This window comes from Carcharhinus amblyrhynchos, chromosome 1, assembly GCF_965287045.1.
Source record: "Carcharhinus amblyrhynchos chromosome 1, sCarAmb.v2.hapA, whole genome shotgun sequence".
Lineage (NCBI taxonomy): Eukaryota > Metazoa > Chordata > Chondrichthyes > Carcharhiniformes > Carcharhinidae > Carcharhinus > Carcharhinus amblyrhynchos.
This window is the reverse complement of record NC_137324.1, coordinates 77,871,734-77,893,741: the sequence shown is the minus strand read 5'-3', so window position 1 is coordinate 77,893,741 and position 22,008 is coordinate 77,871,734. Positions and strand designations below refer to the sequence as shown.

At 42.6% G+C, this 22,008-nt stretch overlaps 1 protein-coding gene across 2 annotated transcripts in view; it reads left to right on the top strand.

Annotated features, from left to right (window-relative positions):
- cep135 (centrosomal protein 135) overlaps positions 1-22,008 on the top strand; it is a 106,233-nt gene that overhangs the window by 25,907 nt on the left and 58,318 nt on the right. For both annotated transcript variants that reach the window (XM_080187327.1, XM_080187319.1), the window contains exons 6-9: positions 1,353-1,437; positions 12,974-13,102; positions 17,216-17,431; positions 21,639-21,704. In XM_080187327.1, coding sequence (XP_080043453.1) covers positions 1,353-1,437; positions 12,974-13,102; positions 17,216-17,431; positions 21,639-21,704 — 496 coding nt within the window. The remainder of the gene's footprint in view (positions 1-1,352; positions 1,438-12,973; positions 13,103-17,215; positions 17,432-21,638; positions 21,705-22,008) is intronic.

Below are 22,008 nucleotides of genomic sequence, written 5' to 3'. Positions count from 1 at the left end.
CTCAAACAACTTGGCTGGAGGAACAGTTAGCTCTCGAGCACAAGTCTTCACTACTACAACTGATATGTTTTCTGGGCAGAATGCCTTTATTGTATCCTGTGCTTTCAGATATTTCTTGATATCATGTGAAGTAAATCAAACTGGCAGACTGACAACTGTGATTTTGGGCACCTGGGAAGGAGACAAAAAAGGATCATTCTCTTGGCTATTCTGGCTGAAGGTGTTTGCCACTGCTTCATCCTTGTCTTTTGATGTTCTGAGTTCACCCATTACTGAGGATGAGGATATTTTTGGAGACTCCCCCTCCAATTAGTTATTTAACTGTTTGCTATCGTTCACAACTCAATGTGGCAGCTCTGTAGACCCTGAAAAACATGTTTTCCTTCATGCAATCAAGGAGCATATTACAGCTGAAAAAATGTAATGGCCAACACGAATGCTATGACTGAATATTGATACTCCTAACAGGTGATAGAAAGGAGACTGCGTAAGAAGAGGCCACTGGAAAGGAAAAGATGAGATGATAAGACTGTATATGGGCAGACTAAAATGATAACATTCAGATTAACTGTCAGAAGCGGTGAGAATGTAATTGCAAATCTTGTGCTGTAGATTGACAGTCAGATTACCATGACTGATACTGCAGTAGATTGGAGGTTCTTTGGAAGAGATAATAAAACGAATGTGCTGTTATCATTTATCTCCATTAAATTTTAGTTATTAAATGCCTTGATGTCATGAATTAACACAGCAAATTTGAAATTGATTTTTTTTTTCCCGTGTGGCCCCAGTTTCTAATTTTCTGTACTGATAATGCCTTATATATTTTTAATAGAAAAAAATCTCAGCTTAAGCATGCAGATGTTATATTCTAATGTTACTTAAAAGTTTGACAAGTCAACCACTTTCTAATATTTGATTAGGTTTGATTTTAATTGTTTGTGGTGTGATTGTACAGAAAGCAATGTAACCCTTATTCATTGGTCCAGGTATTAACACGGCACAGTGTTGAACAGAAGTCAGCCATTCAGCCTCATGAGTCTGTCCCATTCAAAGAAGTCAAATCTGATCTCTACCTCAATTCTTGTTTGTCTGCCTCTGATATATAATGCTTGTACTCTTGCCCAATAACAGTTTTATCCAGCCCTTTGAGAGAGATTTTGGAAATTTCACAAAATGACTCAGTAAGTTTAAGACTGTGCCTCCTTATGCTAGAAGCCCTATTTTCTTGATTTTTATAAACTGATTTTTATTGAATTTGTTCTTCCTCTAGTATATTGTTGTTCACCTCAAGGGAGACAATAATCTTCATTTGAAGTTTACTTGTACCTTTTTGTAATTTTCTTTTCCAGAATACTGGATCTTCAAGCTACAGTTGATGAACTGAAGAATGAGCTGGAAAAATCAGATCGTGGGATGAGAAAATTCCGGAGGCAGGTGAGATGAACACAAACTCTAGATATGGTACTTATTTTTTTAAGAAAGTAAGTGGGAATCAATTTTAAAATTACAAATATATAATTATTTTTTATTGGCAACGTCATCCTACATTCTTAAAAAAAAATCCATTCAATACCTCAATCACAAAATACTTGTACATGAAGTGCCTTTTCGGCTAGAAGATGAGGTAAAGGTACGTAGGATATTGTTTTAATGCTTCGTCCAAAAGATTGCCGTTCCAATAATATAGCACTTTTTCAATATAATGGGACGAATGCCCATACAGATACATGCTCAAATTGAGGAGTATAGTTTAAGCCTTCTGTCGGTAAACATGTTGCCACTAAGCCAAGTTGATGCGTATCCAAAGTATTACAGTTAAATGGAGGAACTGAAGCACAATAAAATTTGACAGATGCTTAAATAGTACAATAGTTTATAACACGTTTGCATGATTATGTTACTTTATATTAAAATCCCCAATCTATAGTTGGCTTCATTCGTGTTCCTGTCAATGTGATTGCAGTTACACAATTAGAACCATAGAATCCCTACAGTGCAGGAGGAGGCCATTTGGCCCATCCAGTTTGCACTAACTCTCCAAATGTGCACCTTATTGAGGCCCACTCCCCTCCCTGCCTATAAACCTGTAGATTTACTATGGGTAATGTACCTAACCCACACATTTTTGGATATTAAGGGGGTAATTTGACATGGCCAATTCACCTAACCCACACATTTTTGGACTATGGGAGGAAACCAGAGCATCTGGAGGAAATCCAAATGGACATGGAGAATGTGCAAACTTCACACAGTCACGCAAAGCCAGAACTGAACCCGCATGCCTGGTACTGTGAAGCAGCAGTGTTAACCACCATGCCACCTCAAAAGCTTTTACTTTTTGTAAAAAAACTTACAACAGCCTTCAAAATGTTCTCTCATCAGAATTGCAACAATGTAATATATAGGTACAAAAAGAAAAATCTTGTCTTCAAATGCTTCAAGCAAACTATGTCGTCAACTTAAGGAAGGATGTGAGGGTCCTTGAGAGATTGCAGAGGCGATTTACCAGAGTGGTTCAGGAGATGAGGAATTTTAGTGACAAGATAAATGGAAAAGTGTGGGATTATTCGCAGAGGAAAGCAGGGAGATTTCATGGTGTGCAGAATTGTGACATGTTTGCATAAGGTAGACACACAAAGGTTGAGGTATGTTTGATTGTGGACTGGGTTTAAATCCCTGAAAATGATCCCATCCAATTCCAGCTTTTTCTATGGCAGGTTTGGAGGCATGTTGGGTAATTTATTTAAATGATCCATCAATTGTGGATTTAAACTATGTTTCAAGCTTTAAAAACTAGAGCGTAGGTATTCAGAGCTGGGTGAAACTCACCAGTGTCAAAACAAGGAGAGTGTGGATTCATTGATCAATGAAACTGACAGTCTTGAAGGTGCATAGCTGTTGCCCTGCTTATGTGAAAGGCTTATATTCAAAGCACTTGTTTTCTGAATCCTGGACTTTGCTCACGTTGATTTGAATTTCCCTGATGAGAGCCATCATCACAGCATGGGAACAGCTTATGCAGCCATAGCATTAACCTCTGATGAGGAACAAGAGCAGCCACAGAAGCAAATAGCAACTAACTCCTCTGCAGTCACATGCCATTCCACAAGACAAGAGTGATGGACACATAATTTCAGCTGAAAGGGGTTGGTGTCCACAGCACTAGGTAATCAGACAAAGTGTTAGCTTCTTGGATGTGTCTGAGCAACAGTGCCTGAGGAAGCTCAGACTTTCATGTCAAACCATTATTGACGTGAAGGCTGCCACGTAAGATAAAGGTGCATGGTGTTACAGGTAATGTATTAATATGGATAGAGGATTGGTTAACTAACAGAAAGCATAAAATGGGGGTAAATGGGTGTTTTTCTGGTTGGCAATCAGTGACTAATGGTGAGCCTCAGGGATCAATGTTGGCACCGCAATTGTTTACGATTTACGTAGATGATTTGGAGTTGGGGACCAAGTGTAGCGTGTCAAAATTTGCAGATGACACTAAGATGGGTGGAAGAGCAAAGTGTGCAGAGGACGCTGAAAGTCTGCGAAGGGATATAGATAATTTAAGTGAGTGGGCGAAGGTCTGTCAGATGGAGTACAATGTTGGTAAATGTGAGGTCATCCATTTTGGTGGAATTATCAGCAAAATGGACTATTATTTAAATGGCAAAAAATTGCAGCATGCTGCTGTGCAGAGGGACCTGGGTATCCTTCTGCAGGAATCTCGAGGAGTTGGTTTGCAGGTGCAGCAGGTAATTAAGAAGGCAAATTGAATTTTGTCCTTTTATTGCTAGAGGGATGGAGTTTAAAATAGTGAGATTATGTTGCAGCTGTATAAGATGCTGGTGAGGCCACACCTGGAGTACTGTGTACAGGTTTGGTCTCCTTACTTGAGAAAGGATATACTGGCACTGGAGGGGGTGCAAAGGAGATTCACTAGGTTGATTCCAGAGTTGAGAAGGTTGGCTTATGAGGAGAGATTGAGAAGTCTGGGGCTATACTCATTGGAATTCAGAAGAATGAGGGGAGATCTTGTTGAAACATTTAAGATTATGAAAGGAATAGATATGGTAGAAGCAGGGAAGTACCCTCAAAATGAGAGGAAGCAGATTTAGGACTGCAATGAGGAGAAATTTCTTCACACAAAGAGTTGTGAATCTGTGGAATTCCCTGCCCAATGAAGCAGTTGAGGCTACCTCATTGAATGTTTTTAAGGCAAGGATAGATAAATTTTTGAACAGTAAAGGAATTAGTGGTTATGGTGAGCGGGCGGGTAAGTGGAGCTGAGTCCACAAAAAAAATCAGCCATGATTTTATTCAATGGCTGAGCAGGCTCGAGGGACCAGATGGCTTACTCCTCCTCCTAGTTCTTATGTTCTTATGTGCAGCCACTTGGAACAAGACTTCCTTCCAAGCGAGATAGGTGGACAATCATTGCCGTTGATTGTCTCAGATCTCTGGGGATCTGCTGGTGTCATCTCCATGCTTTCATCAGTTGCATGTTCATGTCTCAGGTGGCCAATGTCTTGTTGACAAAGCTGCCACTTTAACACCAGTCAGAGACAGAGGGCTGTCACATTTGCTCAGTGACTGAGTACTCTCAGGTACGGTGAACAGTAGATTGTACTGACAATCAGGGCATCCCAGGTAGCCTGCAATACTTAGTCATCAGAAGAGATTCTGTTTCGTCAATGTTCAACTTGTATCTGACTACTTGTCTGGTTTATTTCCCTCAAGTGCCCACCCAATTTCCTTTTGAAATCACTAATTGTCTCCACTTCCACCACTGTCTTAGGCAGTGTTTTCCAGGCTGTTATCACATGCTGAATAAAAAGCTTTTCTTCACATTTCCCCTGCATTATCTGCTTGAAACTTAAATCTGTATTTCCTAATCCTTGTACCATTTGGCTAATGGGAATAACCTTTGTCATTATATGGGCATCTCACCTCTTTCAGTCAAGGAACGGTGCGTTACCAGTTCAGCTATCCTGGAGGTAACCGTGACCCATTCATTCTGCCGCAGCCACATCTCCCACAGATGTTTGCACATCACACAGTGTGAGCGAATGGCTCCTTGGAGCCAAAAGCTTTTGACTGAGGACCTACTTGATGACTCCTGTGAGGAAGCCTATCACTTATACAGAGTGGATCTGCAACAGAGCCTCATGACCTTTAGGGCGATCATTGAGCAAGCTATTTGGTTGCTAAGCATGTGATTTAATAGCCTGGATAGACCTGGGGACACCTTAAGTGGGGGCCCGTCAATGGCCAGCAGAATGACTGTATCGAGTCCAGCACTGTATCGCAGAAAGAGGACAGTACACACCTCAGAAAAGGAGCCAGGTTGGTTCTAGCTGCTCACCTGGCTGGCAGACATGCCTATTACAATCTTATACAGGAATGCTTCAGCTCTTCTTAGTGTGGGAAACCATATGGCACTGGTTCCAATCAATCCTACAGTCTCAAATCTAGCTGTTACATTCATACCTCTCCCTTATCATACAATTTGATCATTCCATTCACCTGAAAGCTATTGTTTAAGTGGGATTTCAGGATGTATTTGGGATGTGGAGAATGACCAGTTCAAATAATGTGTTTGTGTCGTTGGAAGTAACATAAATACAATAACCACAAATATGTTATGTTATAATCCCAAATTGAATCCCCTTGTGCAACTATAAAGTTTTTCTCATCTGTTTACTATAACTGCGATGCGGTGCAACCCAACTTCAGCTGAACTGGTGACGCACTGTTCCTTGACTGAAAGAGGTGAGATGCCCATATAATGACAAAGGTTATTCCCATTAGCCAAATGGTACAAGGATTAGGGAATACAGATTTAAGTATCGAGCAGATAATGCAGGGGAAATGCGAAGAAAAGCTTTTTATTCAGCATGTGGTATTAGCCTGGAAAACGCTGCCTAAGACAGTGGTGGAAGTGGAGACAATTAGTGATTTCGAAAGGAAATTGGGTGGGCACTTGAGGGAAATAAACTTGCAGGGCAATGAGGCTGATTGGATTAGTCTACAGAGAGCTGGCATGGACTTGATGGGATGAATGGCCTCTTTCTGTCCATAATTGTTCTATAAGCTAGCACTTCTTGCCAATTACATGCCCCTCTCTTTATTTTGATGGCCTGTTTTGGAACCTGTGGAGCCCCAACAAAGACTGCTGCATCAATACCTGTGCAACAGCAGATCCAGTCATGGGATCAGAAGATAGAACATTGGGTTCTGAATGAGATATTTGGAGGGTGAACAGGGTTGTTGTGGTTGGGGGGGGAGCAAAGAATGAGAACATGTTAAGAAGAGTGTCAACTTAAATGTGTCCTTTCTTCATCAACCTTCTCATTGCCCATCTGCACATCCCTGCTAGCCAAGAGCTGGCGTGAACAAAGATCTGTATATGGGCCATTGATCTGGGTGTGTACTCTATTTCTGGCACAATTGATACGCCAGTCAGGTGCCCACACTTTTCAAGGAGGTGAACAATAGCGCAAATCATCACACTCATGCTTGGGATGGCTCCTTTCATCTCTTTCTATGGGTATTCACTGCCTTTGGAGATGCTGCAAGAAGTGCACACTGTTCCACAACTTACCTTTTTGTGGATGACTGTCAAGGCAGCATTTTTTTTTCAATTAATTCCTAAGATCTGTTCATCATGGAAAAGATTCAGTATTTATTGCCTATCCCTAATTGCCCTTGAATAGGTAGTAGTGAGCTGTCTTCTTGAACTGCTGCAGTCCACATGTTGTAAGTTCACCTGTGGTGTTTAGGGATTTTGACCCAATGACTGTGAAGGAACAGCAATATTGTTCCAAGTCGAGATGATATGCAACTTGGAGAGGAACTTGTAGGTGGTGATATTCCCATACGCTTACTGCCTTTGTTCTATTGGATGGTTAAAAGTCAAGCTGATCATTGCTTGTCGTGTCCTGCACTCTCTGAGGACCATCTCCAGTATCTGCCTCTTGGTCGCTTGTACTGTGTGTTTCAGCATATGACAACCCAGCTACTCAATTTAGGGTAAGCAAATCTCCACTGATGGTGGTGTGTATGCATCTTCAGAGCTCTCGGTTTTTTCTGAGAACTTCTTGGCCTCCTCCAATTTCATCATCTTAAAGAAGGTAAAAGACATGAATTATTATTGTCATCGCGAAACGGCTCAAATGCTATGCTGTATATATCATGTTATTTGAGTTACGAGGAAAGGTTGAAAAAACTGGGGCTCTTCTTAGAAAGACGGAGATTGAGGGGGGGATCTGATAGAGGTGTATAAAATAATGAAGGGAATAGATAGAGTCAGCAGTGGTAGGCTTTTCCCTAGATTGGGGACAACTATTACGAGAGGTCACGATCTAAGGGTGAGGGGGGAGAAGTATAATTTGGATACTAGAGGAAGGTTTTTCACACAGAGGGTCGTGGGGATGTGGAACGCGCTACCAAGTAAGGTGGTGGAGGCAGGCACGTTGGACTTGTTTAAGGTTTACTTAGATAGACACATGAGCGAAACAGGGATGGAGGGTTATAGTAGACGGTATTAAAAAGGGTCAGAGCCTCGGGACGACACTGGAAATGTAGTATTACATGTTAATGTTTTTGTCTCTTTTAATTCACAGGTGTCGGTCCACCTTGTTGTCAAACGAGGGGCATGCACACGGTGGGTCGTGCGTGGGCTGCTCTTGGAGGTTTCAAGAGTGGCCTGGTACTTCGTGTCGCTGTGTGTGCTTAGTCCTGGACCAGCAGACGGGCACCACAACAGCTCAGTGACAATCACTGCTAGCTGTGCAGATACATGGATTTGGGCCTGCGTCTGTGGGAGTTTGCGCATTCTCCCTGTGGTTGCGTGGGTTTCCTCCGGGCGCTCCGGTTTCCTCCCACACCCCAAAGATGTGCTCTTAGGCTGATTGGTGTACCAAACTGACCCTACACTATTCTCCCCGAATCTGGCTACATTAGGGGTACCATTCACATACACACGGGGCAGGGTAGGTGTAGGAAAATGCTTTGTTGAAATGGCGGCGCGGGCTTGTTGGGCCGAAGGGCCTGTTTCCCGTGCTGGGTTGTTCTTTGTTCTTTGTTCTTTGTTGTTCTTTGTTATTTCACTTGGTTGTGACATCAATTCAGCATGAATGATTGTTATGTGCCATGTGGCAGTGTGATATTTGATGCTGTCACTAGGTATGTGGGAGACTTTTATCTCTCCATCACCAATGTCTCACCCTGATGATGTCTGCTCCCCTGCGGGGGTCAGTCTGACAATGACTGCAGTCCATCCCCGGTTCACTGCCACTCCTAGGAATTTGACGCAGTCATCCCCTGCAGTGAGAGAAAGCAAAGTTCCGAGTGTGGGAAGTGGAATGTCTAAAGAGGATAGAATGAGAATATTTGTGGAAGACGAATGTGAGGAATGGGTGAGAAATGTAAAAAAGATGAGAGTGAGCCTGACTGTTGGTTGTTCAGATGGAGATGCCCGGAGAGAGAAAAATGAGTGGCGTTGAAAGGTGTGATGAGCAGGACAGTGGTGTAACAGTTAGAATGTGGGAATTGTCACCTAAAAGTGTTACGTTTTCACCTTTCCTGTCCTCATTATATCTTTTGCAGCACCTCAGCTGGTTGCAAGGGGTCATGCTTCTAGCCAAGCCTATTTGGTTTTTGCGGTTAGCCTTTTTCTCATGTCTGGGGGAAACAACACTTCCCTGTTTTCATCACCACTTCAAGCGTGACCTCCATGTCCTTTCCTTTTTTTGCCTCCAACAAAATGTTGGTTGCAGCTATTCTGATGTCTACTGGGGTCCCCTTAAATACAGAGTCTTCCTTTGAGAGGCACAGGTTTGTCATCAAAACTCCATTCAGTCATTCATCAGGAAACCCAGAAATGAGATGATATGCCTTGGCTTAGTTAGACAGCTATGCTGAAACCCACTACTGCAGGAAACAGTTCCCTATCCACTACTACCCACCCCTACACCAGCCCCAGTTGTGAGTGGGTCTACTTTGATAAAACACCACTATTATGATGATATTTAACAATTTGCACTCTGTGGCTAAATACAACAATACCAAAGATACTTTTCTATATATTTGTTAATGGGATGTGGGCATTACTGACTTGGATCTACCTGCTAGACCATTCCTAATTGCCCTTGAGAAGGTGGCAGAGTGCTGCAACCCTTGTGGTGTAGGAAAACCCACAATGCTCTGAGAAATGGAGTTCCTGGATTTTGACCTAGCAATGGTGATATAATTCCAAGTCAGGATGGTGAGTGACTTGGAAGGAATCTGCAGGTGTTGCTGTTCCCATGCATCAGCAACCCTTGTCCTAGATGTAGATGTCACAAGTTTATCCAAATAGATTTGTTCATTTCAATGTTTTTATTATTCATTCATAGCATATGGGCACCATTGGCAAGGCATCATTTATTATCCATCACTAAATGCCTTTGAGAAGATGGGTGGGCTGCCTTGAATCACTGCTTGCCACCTAGTGAAGATACTCTCCTAGTGCCGTTCAGGAAGGAATTGCAGAATTTTGCCCAATGACAGTGAAGAAATGGAAGGATATTTCGAATTCAGAGTGGTGTATAAATTCGAAACGGCTGTGTTTCTGTGCGTTTGCTGTCCTTAACCATGTGGTGGATAAGAGGTGATGGGTTTGGAAGATGCTATCAATTGAACTTTGGCAAATCACTGCAGTGCACCTGTGTGTGCAGACACGATGGGCTGAATGTCCTCTTTCAATTCTAGGGATTCAAAGATTCTATGGTCTTTATTGCCTCTTTTTCAGAAACAGATTATTTTCATTCAGAGACTATATGTTTGCTTCAAATTTGGTGCATTTAAATTTGCATCATTTGTATATTATGTAAGAATTCCAAAGGGTGGCCTGGTGGTTAGCGCTGCTGCCTCACAGTGCCAGGGACCCAGGTTCAATTCCCAGCCTTGGGTCACTGTCTGTGTGGAGTTTGCACATTCTCCCTGTGTCTGCATGGGTTTCCCCTGGGTGCTCCAGTTTCCTCCCACACTCCAGAGATGTGCGGGTTAGGTTGATTGGCCATGCTATATCGCCCTTAGTGTCAGGGGGTTAGTAGGGTAAATAAGTAGGATTATGGAGAAAGGGCCTGGATGGGGTTGTAGTCTGTCCAGACTCGCTGGGTCGAATGGAAGAAGGCAGAGAGGTGGGGATAAAGGAGTCTTTTTCAGGATGGCAGCCTGTGACTAGTGGTGTGCCTCGTGGGCCGGCGCTGGGACCACAACTTTTCACAATATACATTAACAATTTGAAAGAATGAACTCAAGGCACTATTGCTAAGTTTGCAAATGACACAAAGATATGTAGAGGGGCAGGCAGTATCGAGGAGACAGAGGGCTGCAGAAGGACAAGGACAGGTTAGGAGAGTGGGCAAAGAAGTGGCAGATGGAGCACAATGTGGAAAAGTGCGAGGTTATGCATTTTGGAAGCAGGAATGGAGGCATAGACTATTTTCTAAATGTGAAAATGCTAGGAAATCAGAAACACAAAGGGACTTGAGAGTCCTTGTTCAAGATTCTCTTAAGGTTAACGTGCACGTTCAGTTGGCAGTTAGGAAGGCAAATGCAATGTTAGCATTCATGTCGCAAGGGCTAGAATACAAGAGCAGGGATATACTTCTGAAACTGTACATGGCGCTGGTCAGAACCCATTTGGCGTATTGTGAGCGGTTTTGGGCCCCATACCTAAGGAAGGATCTGCTAGCCTTGGAAAGGGTCCAAAGGAGGTTCACAAGAATGATCCCTGAAATGAAGAGTTTGTCGTATGAGGAACGGTTGGGGCATCTGGTTCTGTACTCGTTGGACTTTAGAAGGATGAGGGGGGACCTTATTGAAACTTACAGAATATTGCGTGGCCTGGATAGAGTGGACATGGAGAGGATGTTTCCACTACTCGGAAAATCTAGAACCAGAGGGCACAGCCTCAGGCTAAAGAAACGATCGTTTAAGACAGATAAGGAGAAATTTCTTCAGCCGTAGAGTGGTGAATCTGTGGAACTCTTTACCGCAGAAGGCTGTGGAGGCCAGGACATCTTTAAGACAGAGATGGATGGATTCTTGATTAATAAGGGGGTCGGGGTTATGGAGAAAAGGCAGGAGAATGGGGATGAGAAAAATATCAGCCATAATTGAATAGCAGAGAAGACTCAATGGGCGGAGTGGCCATTTCTGCTCCTATTTCTTGTAGTTTCCTTCTTGTTGGGATTCTATAGATTTTATGATTCTAACATAACTTTTCCTTCAGTACAATAAGCACATCTGTCTAGTTGCTTTGATGCACACAATGGGCCAGATTTTACCAGTCAGAGGCTAAGGGCCAGATCCGGACATAAAATGGATCCAAGCCTGGAATCCTCGTTCCAGCACGCCTATATGCTTTTTGCCGGCTGTGGACGGGGCTTAGCGCTGCCAGAACAATCGGAGCTCTGAACTGCGCATGTGCAGTTCGAAAAACATCTGAAACAGCGCTCCTGGGCGCAAAAGACAAAACCGGAGAGGAGGGAGAGATGATGTAGCGGGGGGGATGAGCCACAATCGGCCCCCCCCCACCCCCCCCCCGATCAGACCCACCCCCTCAACCCGGGAGGCAAACCCACCACCACTCCACCCCCTCCCCCCGCGTGATCGGACCCCCCTGGGAGGCAGCCCCCACCCCCATCCCCAACAGCCAGACCTACCGGGAGGCAGGCCCCCCCTTGGCAACGCATACCCCCAACCTACCTGGATTGCTGTTCTCCCTGCACCATCCTTCTGACCTGCACTCGTCGATGTGGAGATGCCAATGTTGGACTGAGGTGAACACAGTAAGAAGTCTCACAACACCAGGTTAGAGTCCTGTTGAAGTTTTACCTGGTGTTGTGAAACTTCTTCCTGCACTCGTTGGACACCCTGCAGCATCTTCCTGGCCTTTCGCTGGCATCTGCTGGAGGAGGGGGGCTCAGTTGGATCTCTGGTTGGGGGGGGAGAATGGATCTGGGAGAATCTCCAGCCCACACCCCCCCCCCCCCTCCCCTAAACCAGAGATCCATCGGAGTCCCCCCACCACCCAACAGCAGACGCCAGCGGAAGGCCAGGAAGACGCTGCAGGCTGTCCAATGAGTGCAGGAAGTCTTACAACACCAGGTAAAACTCCAACAGGACTTTATCCTGGTGTTGTGAAACTTCCCACTGTGTCTACCCCAGTCCAATGCCGGCATCTCCACATCAATGAGTGCAGGTCAGAAGGATGGTGGAGGTAGAGCAGCAATCCAGGTAGGTTGGGGGGGTGCAGGCCTGCCTCCCAGCTGTGGTTGTGGGGCGGGGGGGGGGGTCTGACCATGGGGATGGGGGCTGCTTCCCGTGAGGGGAGGGATGGTCTGCCTCGGGGGGCGGTGCCTCTCAGGAGGGGTGGATCGCGGGGGGTGGGGGAGGGGTGCCTCTCTGGAGGGGTGGATTGCGGGGGGTGTGCTCTGCCGAGGAAGGTCTGCTTCCCGGGGGGGGGGGGGGGGGGGGGGGGTCTGCCTCCCAGGGGGTTCGGATCGTTGGGGGGGGGTCGGCCCGGGTGCTTAGCGGGGGATTTGCAAAGGGTGTTCGAGGAGGAAGGGCTTCGGAGGTTCCCCTGCGGAAAAGGAATCCACTTTGGATTTTTATTCTGCAGGTTGCTTACAGCACGGATCCGGAACAGATCCGAAGACGGTAAAATAGGATTTGGCAGTAGAGTTGGGCACGCAGTTCATTAAATCGATTTAAATGCATGCTAATGCATTTAAATTGTTGGGCCGCCCAATTGGGGCGCCAAATCGGATGTCGGTAAAGGCACGATCTGCTCTGTTTTGGGTGCAAATCGCGTTACAGGCCCGATGCCCGAATTTATCACAATTTGGGCGCGAATGTTTGGTAAAATTGGGCCCAATGTTTGCTTTCATCCCAATTACTTTGTTTTTAATGGTTATTTCTTTTACAGATTGAAGCAAGAGATGAGGAAATCGAACGCTTGAACCGAACGCTAGAAGGTGGTCGGCCTCATGATGTTATTTCTCTTGAAGCTAAAAGCAAAAGTAATGAGCGTCTAATAGCTCACTTAAACCTGCAGGTGTGAGTTAACATCTTTCATTTGCAATATTTCAGAATTAATCACATACTAAGGTTTAACTGACATTCTTTGAGGTAAATTTGCTGGTAGATTACTAAAATAATTGGGATAACTTTAGGTTTATTGTAGCTTGTGTGTATTGGCATTCGTTCATTCATTATAAAAATCATGCAGCATCCGAAGGAAAATGATTTTGTTCGTCTACACTTTAAAAAGAAACAAGGTGTAGTTTTTTACTATAATAAATGAAGGTGTTCGTGGTTTTTATACATCGCAGGGTTACAATGCGAAAAGAATTTGACAGCTGCAGTGACTAGAGGTCTGATTTTAATCCTGCCTATTTCATAGAATTGAGGTTAGCTGATTCAGGTAAGAATTGAATACTTGCCACTGCATTCCCTACGTGCCCTGTCTGCTGCTATTTTAACAACACTTGGATTTGGAACTGGCTCCACAGGCTGGCAAGTGCTCATTAATATATTAAAATTGCAGCATTCTGACCCTAACTCTCAACTAATATTTTTGTGAAAATTGGTGTAGTTAAACTCTGAGGCACTGAAACAACAATTAATCTAAAGTGGATGAAGCTGCAAGTAAATTGACCATTGGGCCTTGTTGATTTTTGATATTCCAGGAGAGCTTCCAATTTTTAGTATACACTTTTGGCATTTAGTATCATAGAAATTGTTAGATATAGGTATCGAGGTCCATTTTTGCCTTCTACTATCGCACTTACAAAATGCAGCAGTGTTTGTCAATTCAACCAAAGCAGTCAATGTCAATGAATTAGTCTGCAACAAACCCAGAAAGAAATCGAGGAAAATCAGAGTGGTGGAAAGCTATGTGGTCCAAAGTCATCTGTTCCTCCTGAACATGTTTTTCGTTAGATGGATGACTGGTTCATGATGCAGAGTGACACCAACACTGTAGGATTAATTCCTATAACAGCTGAGGTTATTCATGAAGAGCCTGCCTTTTCAACTTTGCCCTGCACCTTAGGTGTGGTGATCATCAGTTTAAAATCACTATCAGTCTCCCCCAAAGTCATCTGAGACTTTCTGTGCTTCCCTTTATTACCATACTCAATACACAGATATGTAGGCTCAAAAGTTGCTGTCTTGGATCCAACTGCAGAGCAGTGCCTTAGGGAAATGTTTTTCTCCAAAGAGTTTCACAGATCTCTGCAGCCTCCAATAACAGGACCTGCAGGACCAGGGAGCAAAGTTTTGCCAGTGACTATGGAAACCATCACAGACCTTACCTTCATCATTTTCAGCTGTATCTCCTAACCTGTAGTGCACAGTTGCATTAAGCAGGTCAAAGAACCCTGTTCACCAGAACTGAGCAGTACATCCTCTCCTGTTGAGTCATAGCATGGTTACAGCACAGAAAGAGGCCTGTTATACCTGTCACACAATCTGTTTTAACCCTTATACGATGGACAAAGAACTGCGAGTAGATGTCTTGTTAGTACAACCAATATTTATATAATACACACAACCAACAATAAATTATCTTACAGAAAATCCTGAAATTCAAGTCCAATACAAGACTTTGACTTTGTGTGACTGGCAAGTACTCAAGCAGATATTGGCCTTTATCCGTGTGCTGGTCTCAATATCTTCTGCGTAGTCTGGTCCTTTGGTCTGATCTGGCACTCTGACTCTGGTCTTCCTTCCTTCTCGAGTGTGGTGCTTCTTCTCGTGCAGTTGTCGCTGGCAACGGTCACCATTGTCGTAGCTTGTTCATGGGGTCAGAGAGAGAGAGTGAGCTTCTGTTGTGCAAAAGCTCTCATCCTCCCTGGTTTTGTGTCCTTTTAGGGCAATCTCTTGATTCTCATCAGTCAGTCAATCAGAGCTTGATCACCCTGATCAATAAGTGTCAAATCACGTGCTGCCACACCAATCTCTGGGTGTGTACCCAACGGCTGGAGGCACGTAGATCACACATCCCCCTCCCAAATAAGGGGTTACGGCTCCCTTTTGTCAGGCAAACAAGTTAGTTTGGCCAGAAAGTGTCCATCGTCTTTGGGATGGCCTATTGCCTGTGTATTCAGTCATCTGAGTTGCAGCCTGTTTATCTGTCTTTTAAGCTGCAGCCTGTCATTTTCTTGTTCAATTATCCCAGAGTGCTTTACAAATTGCCATTTTATGTGGCCCTTTTGGCCCATCATTATTCATTCTTGCTCAAGAGAAGCATCTTGTCTTATTCCCCCATCTTTTTCCCATAGCCTTGTAAATTTTCTCTTTTCCGATCATATCCAAACATAAATTGAATCTGCCACTAATTGCAAGTTACAGCATTTCAAGTGTCAAGAATTCTGCATTAAAGAACAAAACTATTCATCAACTTCTGTATCAATCAATTATTCAAAATATAAACTTAGAACCTGCTGTTGCAGAACAAAATGCAATGATGATAATACATTTAATGGCAAGCATAATTACCTTCCATCTATTTCTCACCCAAATGACCAACCTCTTGTGCTTTTCTTAAAAGGTTTGCTAATTCAGCTGTTGTGATAATAATATACTCACCAATGGCCCCTGCAAAACTAGCTACTGGATAGCTACTACTTCACATGGTGGGATCCTTGGGATCTTGATCACTGGCAATTTCTGGATGGTATGAAGAGAGCAGAGGAGTGTGAATGCTTTTGGACAGAGAAAGTCAGGAATTGCGGTGTGCCTTTGTAAGGGTACCCCAACGTTTGTGATAGACAGAAGGGATATTGTTGAGAGGAGGAGTAAAAAGAGTATTGTGAAGAGAGTTGATGTGCTGTACTCACTGTTGCAGCTTTTGTGAGATAATCAAAGCTCTTGAAACCAGGTTCAATTTGATTTATTATTGTCACATGTATTACTATACAGTGAAAAGTATTGTTTCTTGTGCGCTATACAGACAAAACATACCATGCATAGAGAAGGAAAAGAGAGGATGCAGAATGTAGTATTACAGTCATAGCTAGGATGTAGAGAAAGATTAACTTAGTGCAAGGTAGGTCTTTCAAAAGTCTGATAGCAGCAGGAAGAGGCTGTTATTCAGTTGGTTGGTATGTGTCCTCAGACTTCTGTATCTTCTTCCCGAAGGGAGATAGTGAAAGAGAAAATGTGTAGGGTGTGTGTGGTCCTTAATTATGCTAGCTGCTTTTGATGCTGAGGATGGTTTTGCCCCTGTCTGCCATCTCGAACCAGGCTTGATTTTTAACAACACTAGAGATGCTCCTGCCGGTGATGAAGGCGGCCTTGCCCTGACCCCCTCTAGGACGATATAAAGGCCAGGGGCAAACTCACCTCTGGTACTAAAGATTCAGCCAGAGTTAGTCAAGAGATGATTGCAACCTCACTCTAAACAGCGCGTCCCATGTTAAATTGTTCTGTCAGTGGGCTAGAAACTCCCAACACAACATGGAAGCCCATCAGTAAAATGTCATCACACCAATGATGTTATAAGGACAATATGCCTTATTCTCTCACATACTTTAATTGATTTAAATGTCTTCACTTATGACTAGAAGAAATTATGCTATTGTGTGATGTGAAATGAACAAAGGAGAGTGTATGTGTTTGGACAGAGAAAGACAGGAGTTGCAGTGTGCCTTTGTGATTGTACAATTAAGGTTGTGGTGGAGGAAAATTGTTGAGAATGGTGGGAATTGGTGAGAGGTGTGTTGAAATGTTTTAGTTGTGAATTCAAAAACGTAATAAATTTAATTGCTGATCTGGTGCAACTTGCATAAAAAAGTAATCAAACATAAAACTTAAAATGTATGTTTTAATCTGAACAGATACTGTAAAAGCCCATCTGAAGTATGGACACATATAAGCATTATTCGTTTAAGATTTAAGGATCGAATTTGCAAGTCATATTTTAATTAGTTGGAATAGAAATTAATTAGTTTCCAAATATCTTGATGGCTTCATCACAAGTCAAAAACCTGTATAGCATGCAGCATTTCGTAGAAGCTACACAACTTTGGAAATAATGAACTTTGTGGTATAGTAATTTTGATCAATAAACTTTTAATAATTTTAAACTTGCATTTGAGTTTTGATGTGACATGCAATACTAGCCACACTCAGGATTATTTTCCCTCTCAAACAATAATTACAGGTGGAATATCTTCAGCGAACCAACTGCGATCTGGAGAAGCAGTTGAAGGAGCTTCTGGAGAAAAAAAGTGATGCAACGAATGAGGTTGCAAACCTGAGCACCAAAAATGAGCACTTGTGCAATGAATTGAATGAGATTGACCATTTAGCACAGCAGTTGGAGAGGGACAAAGAAATTGCACTCGAAATTGCCGATAAAGAAATTCAAGAAGCGAAGGTACTAAAATATTGAATTGTTGCTTAGAAATTCAGAAATAATGCTCTTAATATTTTTGTTATATTCAGTAACACCAGAGTTGCACAAGTTTCTGACTAGCTAGGCAATCAAATTTATTTTTGTTTCTGTCTAAGATGGCGAGTTGTTCTGTTTTGTAGTGATGAACTATTGATGTCAGTCAAACATATTTTCTGGTTATAAAGCATATTTTTGGTTCAATAAAACACAAACTGTCAATGGATGCATCTTATTTAATTATTCCAAAATATGTAGTTTTTGTATTGGAACTGAACCATGCTGTGGTTCGACCACACTTTAAGTACTGTGTCCATTTCAGATCACTGAGGCGCAAGGGAGATATTCAAGTGTTGGAGTCAGTACGGAAGAGAGCCATAATGCTTAATTGCTTATCTAATAATGTCTGAATTATAAGGAATGGCCCAGAAAAAGTTAGGATTTTCAGCCTGGAAAGCTGCCTGAAAGGTGATCTATAATAAAAGGAATGAGAAAAATAAACCTGGAAAACTTTAGATTGAAAGGATAGTATACGAAGTCACAGCAAATTCAGGACTGATTTCAGAAAGTTCTTCAACGAATAATCAACAGGTTCCAGAGAGGCTGATGAACACTCTGGAATGATTTTAAGAAGGTGGAGTGCATTCTAAGCTCTTTCTAGATGGATAAACCAAAAGCATGACCATGATTATCATATTCTGCAAACACTCCTCCTTATTCTCTCATGGCATGTGAGTACTGCTGGCTAGGCTAGCATTTGCTGCGCATCCCGAATTGCCCTTGAGAAATTTGTGGAGAATTGCTTTCTTGAGCCGCTGCAGATCATCTGGGTTAGGTAAAGATGTTTCTAGTGATAATGTCAGACCGAAAGTAGGAGAAATGACAGAGGATGATCCATTGAACCTGGATGCTGTTGTGATGGATAGTGATAACAAGGAGAAATCCCATTGTGGTTTTGGGAAGGAGGGAAATGGTACAGAAAATGGAACAGCATGGTCGAGGACCCTGTCAGCCTCAGCAAAGGGGAGTCCTCAGTTGATGAAACGGTAGACATTTTGGAAAGTTTGACAGTGTAAGCAAAACTGTAATGTGGAATATAGTCCTGCAGGAAGCAGGGTGGGAGCTACCTATAGAAATGGAAATAAAATTTTGAGAAAAGGAAGGAAGTGAGTTGGAGGTGGACCAAGTGAATGTGACAGTTTTGGTACAAAATATGCAGTTATTTCTCCATAATGGGTGTTAAGAGAGCTTGGGTAAAGAGATCAGCAGGCAAGAAGACAAATGGAGTTTGGGACAGGACAGGTTCACACAGTTCAGAGAATTGGTTGTTTGTAAGAATTAAAGTTGAATTTGCAATACGCTGTCCATTACAATTATTTTTCATCTGTGTACTACACTACAATGTTATTTATGTAACCAATCCCTAATTGTTAATTCTCAAAACAAAATCAATCCATATATTTATCGTTTGCAGAAAGAGTCACAAGGATTTATTATTTACTTTCCAGAATGAAAGCAAGAGGCAGTGTAGAGAAATAGAAGAACTTCAAGAGCAGTTAGCTAAATTTAGGGCTGTAAGTCAGATTTCTCTATGATAAGAGTTTAAAAATATTAAAAGCTATTTAAATAATGTTTAATTATGACGAATCCCACAAATTCATTCTGTCTACTCTCTAGTATCAAGCAAGAAAACGAAACTATCATGTTTGTTTAGTGAGAAAGTTATAATATTGTCTAGTTTAGTTTACGCACAGGTCCTCTTGCAAGTAAAGTTGCTTGAGGAAGAAAGGCCCAGCTAAACCCCTACCAAATTTCCTACCTACTTAACTCTCCTGCCAACATTGTCCACCTGCCCACTTCACCCTCAGCCACCTAATCCACTCACCCATCTATCTGTTCATTCACACCCAATTATTAAAAAACTTGAGATCTTTAAAAATGTGCTCAAATACAGCAGTTACTGTCAGAAAAAAGGTTTCTTCCTGCCCCATTCTCCCCTCCACACCCCAGTCCAAACTCTTTGAGGCTTATAGGACCTAGCCTCCTTTCACTCAATGGCTGTAATCATTCAACACAGGCCTAATCTTTGCTAGCTGCTGCTTTGTGAACTACAGAAAAGTAAAATACAGAAAAGTAAAATACAAGTTAAAAAGTCCATCATGCGTGCCCCTTTCCACCCAGGTCTTCACCTGTGCATTGCATTCAAATACTAATCATCGCTGCTACGTTGAACACAGACTGACTTGATTCTCGCTTTCTCACTCCACTTTTAACCAAGACCTGTACAAACACAAGACCCTCGGTTCCTTATTGATTAAAAAGGTACCTTGGTAACCTAGTCACAATTGTAATACTGATTGGTCTATTATCATGTCAATCCTTTTTGTATTTTTGAAAATGCTGATGGATCCAGGTTGAACAACCCTATTCTGTAGAACAGGTACCAGGCTGATACCGGAGATGAGGGGGTTAGCTTATGAGGAGAGATTGAGTCGATTGGGCCTGTACTCGTTGGAGTTTAGAAGGCTGAGGGGGGGATCTTATAGAGACTTACAAGATAATGAAGGGGCTAGACAGGATAGAGTTAGAGAGATTCTTTCCACTTAGAAAGGAAACCAGAACTAGAGGGCACAGCCTCAAAATAAGGTGGGGGGGACAGTTTAGAACAGAGTTGAGGAGGAACTTCTTCTCTGAGGGTAGTGAATCTCTGGAATTCTCTGCCCATTGAAGTGGCGGAGGCTACCTCGTTGAATATGTTTAAGTCACAGGTAGGTAAATTTCTGATCGATAAGGGAATTGAGGGTTATGGGGAGCGGGCGGGTAAGTGGAACTGATCCACTTCAGATCAGCCATGATCTTATTGAATGGCGGGGCAGGCTCGAAGGGCTAGATGGCCTACTCCTGCTCCTATTTTTTAAGTTCTTATGTAAGGTACATTTACTCAAACAAATTCTCCAGATCCAACTCCTAAGCCTTCAACTTTTATTTTTGTTTCAGTACTTGCAGATATTGAGTCCTTTTGCTCAGACAGCATTAGCCTGCTCAAAAAACCCATTCTGGACTGGGTGCTTCCCAGGTACTACCCTCTCTATCTCCTGTTCAATTGCTTCTTTGTCTATGGCACATGAATGCTCCAATGAAAGGCACTATTTCTTGTGCTCGCATCCTAGTGCATTATCCTCCTACATGTTGTTTCACCACCTCTGGTCCAGAGGACACCTCTAAGATTAATGGTTCCACTCCTTTTTAAGTCAACATAGTTAGTGCATCTCTGGCAATGTCTCCTCCTTCCACTAAATCATAGTGACCTTCAGACTACTACAAATTTCCCATTGAAAAGCCTTTGTTTTTCTACTTGTAATGCTAATTGCACCCAATTTGACCCCTCCATGATTTACTTGCCTGTCTGATATCAAGTAATAGTTAAAATTCCTGCAATTGAACATTGGCAGGGCAAAAGCCAATAAGTTCTGCTGCCATCAAAAACAAAGCATTTTTGAAACTGAGAGCATTCCCTGAGGGTGCAAGCCCTTTTTGAATTAAATGTTGCATGAGTTTAATGTCCCGCTCAATCTAGAATTGCGCTTCAAACTCTGTATCCTGTCTGTCACTGCAATTACTTTGTTTTGACCTTTATGACAGGGGATTTCCTAACTCTGGCCTTTCCTTGTTCTCATTGCCACTGACATCCTTATTTGAAAACTTTGCTGTTGTTAGATTCAACTTTTAAAAGCCTTCCTGGACACCTCCACCCTTTACAAACACCTTCTAAAACTCTGTGAGTTATATCCTTTCCTGTTCACGCGTTAGTCCCAATGGCCTCCATTATGTCCTCGTCACTTAATGCATCAAATCCAGAATCTTCATCTTAGTTTATAAGCTCTTCCCTAACTCAGCCGCACACCCATCCTAAAACCCCCACCCTTACCTTCGCAACCAAGTCCCAGGTTCTTGGCCCAAAGTCTTTGGGCCAACAATTTTAGTTTCCCCTCCCTTTGCTTCACCTCTGGTGGCAGAATCCTCACATTATTAGCATCTTCTTAAACTCAGTAATTTGGTTTGGAGTCTGGTAATAGATATTTGCTTGTTTGACACCTGACTGGCAGAAAAGCAGTATGGAATTGCTCAATTTTCCAAGGTGCATGAGGAATGGTATTACTAGAAATGAAGCAATCTGCCCTTATTCTTGCAGGATGAAATCCAGAAGCAGCATAAAGAATTGGAAGGATTTGAAGAAACAATCGCTAGACTGACCAAGGTAAGTCACTCCCTTTATAAGCCTGTGTAATTTGGGGGATGAGGAAAACTCTGCATTCTATATTTGAGAATCGCTAAAAGAAGACATTTGATGAAGTATTTCATCTTGCATTCCTCATGGCAATCAACAGTGAATTGTTGTTGTCCCTGAATTGGTATTCTTGCGATTGTCCTGATGAGAGTAAGACTTAGAATTTTTCTTCACTCTAATTTTGTACTACCAAATAAACACTTTATTTAGTGTTCTGAATATACATTTCAAATTGGCTGAATATTGTACTTATATGCACAGGAAGGATTCATTG